The 12,471-nt window shown below is 30.9% G+C and overlaps 1 protein-coding gene across 1 annotated transcript; it reads left to right on the forward strand.

The window, feature by feature from the left end:
* Positions 1–10,040: 10,040 nt before the first annotated feature.
* On the forward strand, positions 10,041–12,165 carry LOC143618373 (uncharacterized; the record flags this gene model as incomplete). The annotated part of the gene is made up of 10 exons (XM_077090616.1): positions 10,041–10,200; positions 10,269–10,464; positions 10,642–10,732; positions 10,821–10,828; positions 10,900–10,962; positions 11,053–11,143; positions 11,244–11,379; positions 11,469–11,644; positions 11,736–11,856; positions 11,971–12,165. Coding segments are annotated over 10 exons (1,237 nt in total), but the record flags the coding sequence as incomplete, so codon positions are not given.
* Positions 12,166–12,471: the final 306 nt, after the last annotated feature.

A 12,471-nucleotide genomic window follows, 5' to 3' on the forward strand; every position in this document is an offset into this window, starting at 1 on the left:
AATTAACGGAGTTGGAAGGTGGAAAAGTCGAAAAACATGCTATATTGGAGAAAATTGAAGAAAATACGAGATTGTTTGTTGAAATGAATGAGAAACTTCAGTTATTGACTTATTGTCATGAAATCAGCTGCAAAACTTTTCACCAATTTAAGATATATGGAAATTTCAGTTTTTATTGTATTACTTTTTAGATGATTTAGATCTTGTATTGCATATGGATATTTTATGGTATTTGATTCGTATATTTATCTTTGATATGATATTTATAAAAAGTGAATATAATGTTTACACGGAAAAGGTAGAAAACAATATAAAAAAGATTTTTTTTAAAAAAAGCGTATAGCAAAATCTCTAGCTAAACCTTACATAATCCATAGTGAAATCATGTGAATTTCATAGCAAAAGCCAAAGCAAATTTCAGTAGCTAGATTGTAGCAAAATCTTTAGATGAATATCATAGCCAAAGTTGTAGCTGAACATTCGTAGTAAACTTTGTAGCTAAACTAAAAAAATTGTAGCAAATATGCATAGTTATAAAATCATAGCTAAAAGTCAGTAGCTAAAAAAACGTAGCAAAATTCCGTACCTAGCAATTCGTAGCAAACAATTTGATAGCAAAATCTATAGCAAACGTAGGTAAAATAACGACGTCTCTTTTGGTAGCTAAATGCGTAGCAAAATTCCAATTTTGTAGCAAAAATCCGTAGCAAATAAGTTTGCTACGAGACTTGTACCTACGGACCAAATCGGTAGCAAATCCGTAGCAAACACCCCTGTTTGCTACGTATTTGCTACCGATTTGGCCGTAACAAATACCTGTTTTTGTAGTAGTGAATGAATAATTCGTCTATCAATGATTAAAACCCAACGCCAAGAACATCCATGAACTAAAAACACAATATGTTGAATATGATAACTTAAAACACAATATGTTGAAGATAATGAACGTCATAATTACAACACAGTAACTTTAATACACACTAGGTGGGGTTAAAATAAGAAGTGGAATGTGTCTAAGAAGTATAAGAAATAATATGGTGCATTAGATATGTGAATTTGATGGTGGATATGGAAAGTGTGTTTATTATGCGGTGTGTTTTATTTTAGTTGAGGTGTGTTTATAGTGCGGTGTGGTTTATTAGATCTAATGGAAACACACTTTTTACACTTCTTAGATAAAATCTGCTTCTTATTATAACCTTTACACGTTGATTAACTAAAACACACTAGCTGAATTACCAGAAAAACACACTGAAAACTAAAAACCGGTGTTAATTTTGCTTAGAATGTTTAGTCTATTTTGTAAAAGCTATAAAAAACATCATATCCAATTATAGGAAACAATTTCTAGTGTGTTAAAACCAATTAAGACAAAAGTTGTTTCATAATCAACAACAAAAGAAACAGATTCATTTTTGTAATTTCTAAAATCAATATTATAATTATAAGATATTATATGCTATGATTTCCATTATAATTATAAAATAAAAAATGAATTTCATCCACAAACAGAAGTATTAACAAAAAAAAGTTCAAGCAATGGTTGACTTTAAATTTTTTATTTTTCTCTTTACAAAGGTAATACGCAATTCAATAGACTTCAAGTCCAATTAAAACAAATATATCAATTTTTTGCACCAAAACCATAAAGCGTACGACCCTAGCGCTTCCAAGCATACACCACATCCATAGTAGAAACCGTTTCCGGTGAGCATGCTTCATGTGCGTAACAGTAACGAAATCTCCAGGAATGTAACCACCTATGGCGAGTTCATCGGCTCAACCAATTGATGAAACTGACTCGCCGTAACAGAAGATATAGTATCCTTAACCTCTTTTGTAACACGAACATCATCACGTGCTTAGATCTGACCGTTGATCTGTTTTTGTGGCGCCTTGTTCGTAACCAAATCTGGAAGTTTAGTAGTTTGTTTTTTTCTTCTTACAAGCCATGAATTGATCACCAACACCGTAGATGGAAGACGGATGTTGATCGGTAATGTTGGATGTTGAAGTTGATCGGTGTAAGGAGTTGATGTCGGCTGGATAGGGTAAACTGGTGGTTTATATTTAGAGAGATGATGTTGGACGAATAGAGAGAGAAAACACATAAATTAATTTCAAAAATAATAAATAGATATGGACGATTCTACCCTTGTGTGTTATAATTCATTCAATGGTTCAGATCTTTTCCTACACTTCTTACAAAAGTTTGTCTTTTTATTTTAGCATTCCTGTATATATATATATACACACACACATACATACACACACATATAGAAAATGATTCAAATAAAAAACAATTGTTTTATGAGAAGTGTGAGAAGACTTTAAAATAAAGTGCACCACCTAAATAGGACACTATACCATGTAAATAGAAAATTATACAACTTATATAAACTACCAATCTCAACCACTAGATTATAGATCCAAGGGTCTACATCTATTCTTATGCTTCTCACAAAACTATTGTTTTTTACGTTAACCCTACCCTATACCAAGGCCGGCCCAACGATTTTGGTGGCCCAAAGCGAATTCTAAAACCGAGGCCTTTTCGTGATAAATAATTAATAATTTTGCTAAAAATGTAACAAGTTGAAATGTGGATCAGTATTGAATAATGACCTGGTTTTGGAAGTGGAGGTCATGGTTCAAGTTTCATAGACGGCAAAAATTAAAAATAATCGTTAAAAAAATCAAATCCACAAAATATGGACCCATTTTCATTAAACAACACATGAATTTTGTTAGTATTATATATGATCACCAGTACAATGTTGATAAATCAATTCCGCTACCATAAAAACTATAAATAAATATGTAAAAGAACCCATTAAAAGACTATAAATAACGAACTTGATCTTTAAAGTATTTAATTTATCAAGGATGAATTATGGAAAACATCATGTAGCATATATACATTCACTGCAGGTATTAATACGAGGTAATAATTGAACTAAAAAGAGCTGAATATTTATAGTTATTGAGGCCTTGAAAAAGTGGTGGCCTCAAGCTAGTGCTTGTGTTGGTAAAGCGTAAGGGCCGACACTGCCCTATACATATATATACAAAAACCTTGTAACGAGATTAGTTGACACAAACCGTTAAATTTTTGATGTCGGTTTAATAAGATAATATTGATTTGATATTTAATATTAATTATAATATATTTATAAATCCTAAAAAAAACATTAAACACTTAACCAAAATACAACACTCAAAAATGGGCTGGCCAGGTCAAATTGCGCCCATGCCCGGCTCAGTACATGAACACACACCAAGAAACCAACTGAGCTATCCAGTTTATTTGCTCAACATGAAAATCAAATTAATAAATACAGAAGCCTGCGAATCCCAATTGATTATAAACCCTAAAATCAGAATCTGTTAATCCGCTATGTTTTGGTTCAATTAACCTTAGGGTTAATGTTACACTGATCAAAACAATTATGTTATAATGATCTAATACCTGAATAAGTGTTGTAATGGCGATGAACGGCGATGAAAATCGTCGCGACTCAAACAGGGATCAAAATCCTTATACGCGGGTTATGATTATAAAATTAAACATGTGGGTTAAGATTGTGAAGGGTAGAGGATCATTTCTCTAGGTTTAATTGTATTTTGGTGAACAATACATTGTATATTGATAAACGGGCTTAGGACGGTTTGTAATAGGAGCAATTCGTATCTATTTTGATCGATATAACTTAATTAAGACGTCGGTTATGCTGAAGATGGAAAGAGAAATAAGATCCATGATTCAATTAACAATTATACGACAATAATTGTGGTCCAAGCCATTGAATTTAATTTGGGTATACGGTTTTGTAATCGGGTTACGGATTTGGGTCGGGTATTGGGTATATGGGTCAGAAATATAATAATTGAATATAATTGCACATTGGTCCCTAACAAATAGAGATGAAAACACTAACGGGTTAAAGTATAGTTTAGTGTAAAAACTGAATATAATCCTAAGTTATTTTTTATATATATTAATTAAACATGATAAACAAATATTAACTCGAATAACGCGATAGAATCTCCCAAACATCGAAATGGGTCGGGTATTTACTAAAAATATTAATTTCAAAGATCCGATTTGTTACAACTAAGTGATCCATTTTAATAACATATATTATAGAGTTGATTTCCTTATTTTAATGGATATTCTAATCTTCTTAAGTTTGGTGGAATTGATATGTACTGTTTTTATCTTTAGCTGGACCGAAAATGGACATGTGTTACTAGAAAAAGGGAAGGAAATATGGTTTCTTGCTCAGATTGTTGAAGAATATGCATATACAATTTTGAAGATTTTAAAGATTCTTAAGATGTTATCCCGGAAATATTTGAGCACTTGCGGAGAAGTAGAAACAACATTGTATATATATATATATACACATATATGTTTAGATTTTATTTTATTTTAATGGATATTCTAATCTTCTTAAGTTAGGTGGAATTGATATGTACTGTTTTTATCTTTAGCTGGACCGAAAATGGACATGTGTTACTAGAAAAAGGGAAGGAAATATGGTTTCTTGCTCAAATTGTTGAAGAATGTGCATATACAATTTTGAAGATTTTAAAGATTCTTAAGATGTTATCCCGGAAATATTTGAGCACTTGCGGAGAAGTAGAAACAACATTGTATATATATATATACACATATATGTTTAGATTTTATTTATAGGTTAGACCGGTTTTTTTATAAATGTAAGATGATTTATGTATGCAAGTTGAATTTTGGGCTTTGGTTACTACAGTGTGTTGGCTATTGCAAACATAATTTAATTAAAAAAAAAAACAAAATGTGTAGAACTGTAGAAGCGTTGTTTTTGATATAATCAAATAATGTTTTTTAATATCATTTACAATGGTGTTTTCAATATTTTGAAAATACAAAGAAGTGTTGTTTGGTGGTATTGAAGCGTTGTTTTTTAAATTTTAATACCATTTTACAACTGTTTTTGAAGCATTGTTTTTGTGTACCATTTACACCGGTTTTTTGAAGCGTTGTTTTTTGATACCATTTTACACCAGTTTCTATCCATTTTATATACATTTTGCAACGCGACGTTTATATCGATTTTGAAACCGTTATGTAAACCCCATTTAACCGTTTTAAAATGAATTTTTTTGTACCAGTGGAACAACTCGATGAATTTAATAGATCTTTTTAGGAGGCCTCAATGACCATAGATCGAACCTATCCAATTTTTTCAGTGCGATGGTTGGCTGTTCACAGTCTAGCTGTACCTACCGTTTCTTTTTTGGGGTCAATATCAGCAATGCAATTCATACAACGATAAACCTAATCCTAATTATAGAGCTACAAGTTTTTTTTCTTTCAGTTCATAAATGAGTTATCTTTCTTTGAATATTTTTTAATATATAAATATTTTAATGAATTTACAGTTTGTTAAACAGGAATAATAAGTTACCTTTGTTCTTTGAGCAAGCATTTGGACCAATGTAGAACTTATTTTTTTTGTTAATGCATCCAAAATACTGTTCCGATTTTCTAAGAATTTATCTTTAAATACTATTAAATCAATACAATGTGGACACGTGGCCTTCAACTAGGCTGTCCACATTGGCAATCCAGTCAGCAGTTTCCTATCTCAGATTGTCTAATATTGCGCCATGTGTCCGGGTCTCCATATTGACAATTAAACAAAACCTGGCTTTTTTTTCACAAAAAAAATTATCTCCACCATCGATTCTCTCTCTAATCTCCCGATGATTTTACCAACCCTATTTCCGGCGGCGAGATCTACAATCTATTCTACCTTTGATATCCACCATGAATCCTACATCCGTCGTTCATATCCACCATGGAACCTCTACATTATTTATCAACAATACGAGCCCTATTTGTGACCTTTGGATTCGAACCGATTGGATACATCAAAATAGTGGGATTTGATTATCAAATGATTATATTGAAGGTAACTATCAATCCAATTTTTCAAATATAGTTGTTTTATTGTCAATCGTTAAGGCAAATCTGTCATACGCCTATTTTATGTTTACTGATTGTTCTGGTTAGTAAATAATTTTTTTGTTTAATGATTTCCACTTATTCTTCGTGCAAAAGTTTCCTTGAATCCATAATAAACTTCTGATTTGTTTATATATTTCTGTAGAATTTATATTTTTTTTCTTTGTCTCAGTAAATAAATTTTCCGGCTAACCTGTTCTTATATTTTTGTTATTCAAATATTTATATTTGAAATTCCGGCTAATTTCCGTTCAATTTATTTTCCCGTTGTTTTTGTATTGTTATTGAAATATAATTTTAATTAATTAATTTTTATCCGACCAATCTTCTGATCTTTTTGTGTTAAATTTATAATTTATAATTGTTTTATTTGTTCAATGTTAATTATGATTTCCGGCTAATTTCCGTCTAATTTAATTTTCCGGCAACTTTATTTTTAGTTTTATCAAATAACATAAACTTTTAATTTTGTTAAGATTATAAGTTTAGTAAGTTTTCTAAATCATAATTGTGATTTTGTAAAATAAACTAATCATTTTAAATTTGGCGATAATAAAAATGATTAAGTAATTAAGTAAACAATTAATGATTTCAGTAACTGATTTTATTAATAAATTATCTAAAAATAAAATAAAATAATTAGAACCATAAATATAGAAATTAGTAAATAGTAAATGTGATATTTTAATTTTGTTCAGACTATTAGTTTAGTAAGTTTTTAAATAATAATTGTGATTTTTTGAAACAAAGAATATTTTTTCAAAGAACCAATAATAACATAATTAACTAACTAATTTATGATTCCCTTCACTTTTTCCGTTTACCATAAAATAATCCTAAATTAAGGAAAATATTAAGGAATATTTTCAAAAAACACGTTTCATTGTGAAATCTCAATTTAATTTTGTTAAGATTATAAATTTAGAAAGTTTTGAAATAATAATTGTGATTTTTTAAAAACAAACAATTTTTTTTCAAATTGACAATAATATCAATAATTAATAATTAAGTAAAGAATATATGATTTCATTGACTTTTTCTGTTAACCATAAAATAATCTTAAAATTTATAAATATAATATATCTTTTATTTTTGGAACAAGTATACCTACAATAAACGGCTAAAATTCGTTTCATTTTTTATTTAGAAAATTTCTAAAGATAATACGTTTACCATAATTTATAGTTTATATATTCTGCTATATAAATATCTAGGTAATCACATAAGCCATTAGCATAGTGTTCATAACTAAAAATTCTCCAACAATGTAAGCTCATCCCTTTTTATTCATTTTGTTTATTGTCACACCCTCAAAATCCACTAACGGAGTTTTACCGTCAGAGGGTGTGAACTGGCAGGATCGGAATCATCAGTTATAATCAAACCATAAAAACGTTTAAATGCAAATAAGTGCGGAAGCGTAAAAACCTTAATTCAAAAGCTGCGTCACGCAGGACGACTTAAAACCAAAGATAACTGTTAAAAGTATGTTTGCAAAATAAAAGTGTTTTCATTTAATGCATGCTCCTAAACCGCGCGCCCGCCTCGGCTACCTGAGAATAACATACTAAAAGTGTCAACACAAGGTTGGTGAGTTCACAAGTTAAATAAGATAAATCGTTTAGCGTTTTGCGTAACCTCGTTACGGCGTTTCAGTGTTGCGTAACCTCGTTACGACGTTTAAGTGTTGTGTAACCACGTTACAACGTTTAAGTGTTTTGCATTACCAGATAGTGTTATGTCAAATTATATATCGATAGGTAGCTAATCTATACAACAAGTATCGCTAAGTGGTTCGCGACCGAAGCTGACTGTTTATCAAGTGCCCGTCACCAGGTCAATCCAGACCATGGTAAGTGTTAGCCAAAATTACACCCACTCAACCTCCAATTGAGCTTAACGTCGGGTGGGGTTTGTCAAACCCAGTAGTACTACTCAACAGTGACTCGCTATTCCAAATATTAACCGGTCCGATGTGTGGGACTTCAAATGTTACGTTTGCCGCTTAGCCCTTTACAAGTGATATATAATTTATAACAAAATCTTAAATATGCGTTTATCTCAGAAAATATGTTTATCGGAGTATGTTATCTCCCCCAAGTGAAAAACGTTTGAAAACAGTTCAAAGAGCGGGGTAAGTGAAACTCACTATTTGCGAAGAATATCCCGATCTAGATCACCAAGTGATGCGCGTCGTAGAAACTCTCTAGCGTTCTAAATAACAAAGAGATTTTCTAAGTATCGGTACGTTTAACGAGTCTCTAGACTCGGCACATAATACCTATGCACGTAACAGATTTCGTGTTTCGTTTGTGAATTGTGTGTGACTTAAACAAGTACAATTGTGATACGATACATGAGTGAGCAATTACTTTCGTGTCACGTACTAATAACATACTTTACTAGCAATTATTCCCGTAAGGGCATTTTGGTCAACAAACAAAGATTAACTAACCATTATTCCCCATAAGGGCAATTTGGTCAATTCATGGCAATCAACTAACAACTATTCCCCGCAAGGGTATTTTGGTCAAAATACAACAATTATACAAAAACTATCATATTTCATGCATTCCTACACAACTCAGCAGCTAGTTTCGTTATGACAGAATTTCTACTTGAAAGATTGCACTAGTTCACCGATCATAACGTCTCAATTAATTCACCAAAAATCACCACAGAAGCATACATATCTTAGGTTTCCAGAACATATTTTATCTTATTTTTATTCCACATATTTTTCTTATAATGACCAAAACATTACAGCAAACTCTTATCAGTCAGATTCATGCGCAACAGAATGTTATTTACAATTCCCGTTAAACGAAAAATCCAATAAATGCAAGACCACTTGGGTTTGGTTCCTAACTCAGTGAGTCAACTTCCAGAAGTGGAACCAACCCAATTGGTCTCGTAGTTCATGAGATATAATATTTACAACATAACCTAACAGCAGGTCTAACAGCTCAGCTTTGCATCACGTTTTTGTAAAATCATAAAAGTATACTTCCACTTATCCAAAAATTACGAATTTATACTTTATAGAAACTAGACTCAACCTAGTTTACTGCAGTACCCACAATCTCAATCAATTTTCACGTTTACACTTCGTTACAGTCAGTTAAACATCGTATATACATTCTGTCCAGAATCTGTTCACATCAAAACTCAACAAAATAACAATCTATGAACTATCATGCATCCATATAACCCTCTAGACACTATAACTACTATCCATGCATATCAATTACACCATACATACAAGATTAGGGTTTGTGTTTTAACTCAAATCAAAGACAACAATCAATCAAGCAACAACATCAATCTAGTTATCAATCCATTATCCAACTAACAACAATCATATTAATCACATACATACACATGATCGGCCGATTAGGGTTTATACACAACCCATTAAACATCAAAATTAAACAACAAAGAGGTAAGAGGTGATCAAGTATACCTTCCTAGCACCTAGTTCTTGGATTAATCTCTTGATTTGATGTGTATATGGGTGTGTTTGTGGACGGCAGCCGTGGAGAACAAGGAGAGAGAGGCGGATCGGGTCTTGTAGGTTTAGGATAATAATAAGTTAGGGTTTAGTTAAGGATATATTTATAATAATCTATGTTACACTCAAGTCCCTAATCTTTCAAGTGTTACATCTCTAGCCTAAACTAGTTGGTTCTTGTTTCTTGTTTAACATTCCACATAACAATCAAGTAACACACATATATCTAACACATAATAATCACATAATTGGTGTTTTGACGTTTGTCGTTTATTTATCAATCGTTCGCGTCAACTCGTTTGCGTTTCGGTGCAAATCCCGAAAGACTACACATGTAGTAAGTGTTAAGCGTCATTTAAACCCTAGTTTAAATGTAATGAAGTGTGCGTTATAGATTCAACGATCTTAAAGTTTGAATTGACGGAGTTGAGTTAACGGGGTTAACCTGAAATTGACGATTGTCACATTTATGTTTCAAATAATTTCTTCTATTCTTTTATATTTTTATTTTATTCATAGGTTAGAGGAAGATCAAAAATTTACCATGCTTAATGAGATTGATGTTCTAAAAACATCACCATCAACTCTGAAGGTTAGAGTTTTAAGAATGTGGAGCATAAAAGACAACAAAAATTTGAATGAGGATTTTCTGATCGAGATGGTGCTCATGGATGAAAATGTACGTATTTAATATAATGTTTTACTTAAATATCTTAATTCTCATATATTTTTTTGATTTAATGACAGGAGAATCGAATCCAGGCAACAGTTTACAAACAGGATATCTTTAGATTCAAAAGATTTCTCAAGGAAAGCTCAACTCTGACTATAGTTAATCCGAGCATTGGTTTAAATGGATTGAACTACCGTGTGATTGACTGTCCCAACAAATTGGTGTTGGGACCAAGCACGCATGTGAATTCATGTCAGGAGTTTGATGGACGTCTGTTTGGTTTTAAGATGATTTATTTTGAATCACTAATCAATAAAGATATTTCTTTGAAATCGACAGTTGGTATAAAATAAATTTTTGACATCCAAATAAATAGATTTATAATTTTAGTCTTAGATTTCCATTAAATCTGTTAATAAATTATTTATTTATTTTTCTTTGTGTTAGATATTATTGGTCACGTGGTTCATGTGTTCAAGAGCAATGTTTCAAACGTGAAGGACAAAAACAAGCGTACAATGGAGATATGTGATTTACGGTATTACTATTACACCTAACATTTGATTACATATTTAGGTTAATAAACTTTATACTTATGACTGTTTGTAACGCTTCTGTAATTTCAGTGGAAACTGTGTGTATCTCACACTATGGGATCATTATGTTTCTGAGCTCTCCAAATATGTTATTGACATTTTGATGAAGGCCATGCGATAGTTATACTTCAGTTTGGTAGGGTTAAGTATTACACAGGTTCTGATAGTAAAGGTAATTATGTCTACTGTTTTTAACTTTCGCATGTTTTAACATGTCACTAACTTAAACTAATGTGTCGTATTATAATTTTCCTTTTTTTAGAGAAAGTTTATGTGTCGAATTCTTTTGGATCTAATGTTAGCCGTTTCTTTATAAACGACTATTTATTTGAGATTGAAGAATACAAAAACAGGTATATTATTAAACCAATATTCTTTTCATTTATGTATTAAGTTTGTAAATTTATTATTATATTACTTATTCCTAAATTCATTAAATATTTAATTTTGTAGTTTGGTGGATCTGCAAAATGCCAATGATGTTTCTGTTCGTAAACCGATTCCGGTGAAGATGTTGTCGTCTGTTGATGATGAGTTTTTGAGAGCAACAGATTTTTTTAGCATCGGTAATATTTGTACCATTATATCGGTAAGTTAATTATTACAATCTTTATTTTATCCTAATTATCTTTCAAAATTAATTGTATATTTATTAAGTCGACATGTACTATAATGTAGCCTAAAAGTATCATTATCCTTGGTACAATTAAGGCAATCTACCTAGATACGGAATGGTATTACATTGGGTGTAATATTTGTAGCCGTAAGCTCATGGAAAATAATGGTGAAGATGGAAAGGAGTATGAATGCAAGACAGTAAGATGCAATGTTTTAGGTGTTATCCCTACACCTAGGTATTTATTCAATTCAAATTCAAATGTCTAATTAGTGCATTGTAAAATTATATCTTTTTCTTTCAATTTACCTATTTATACACTTTTATAGGTTCAAGATCAAAATATGGGTGCAGGATTCCACTGGAGTTGTGTCGTTGACTCTTTTTGATAGAGATGCTACAATGTTAACTAAGAAAACAGCTAAAGAATTGATTGATTCTCAAAATGAGGTTTGTTTACAAGTAAAATACTTTTTAAATTGTAACAGCCATCCATATAAGATATGGTAAGTTTAACAGATTTAAGATATTATATTTGTTCTTTGTTGTCTAATTTTATTACAGAATAAGGTGGAAAATGGTGGATTCTCTGCTGAATTGGATTCTATCTTAGAAAAGAGATTCGCTTTTAAGGTAGATGTGGCTGATTTTAACTTCAGGAACAATGTCGAGGACTATGGTATAAGCAAGCTTACTGATGAAACCAATATTATCACAGAGTTACACAAAGGGCTTGATGTTCGTTTGGTAATAACATAATTTGAAATATTTTTTTATTTTATTATATTTCATAATTATTTCTACTGACATATGTTGATATTCCATTTTTGTCTTATCAACAATCAGATTCTAATTCTTTAACGTTGGGAGCATCTCTTTCTGAATTCCAGTCATCCGGTTCTGTTTCTGTTAAGGTATGGATATTTTTTTTAATATATTCGTTCAAACTTAAAAATATATTTAACTGAAAGATGTGTAACATGATTGTGTATTAATAATGCTTTTTTAATAACAGCTTTCTGAATTTGGAGATAATCAAACTCCAAGTTCAAATGTTGAGCCTCT

The sequence above is a fragment of the Bidens hawaiensis genome, unplaced genomic scaffold, assembly GCF_021521415.1.
Source record: "Bidens hawaiensis isolate Kalapana, Puna unplaced genomic scaffold, B.hawaiensis_p1.1 tig00071263_1, whole genome shotgun sequence".
Classification (NCBI taxonomy): Eukaryota; Viridiplantae; Streptophyta; class Magnoliopsida; order Asterales; family Asteraceae; genus Bidens; species Bidens hawaiensis.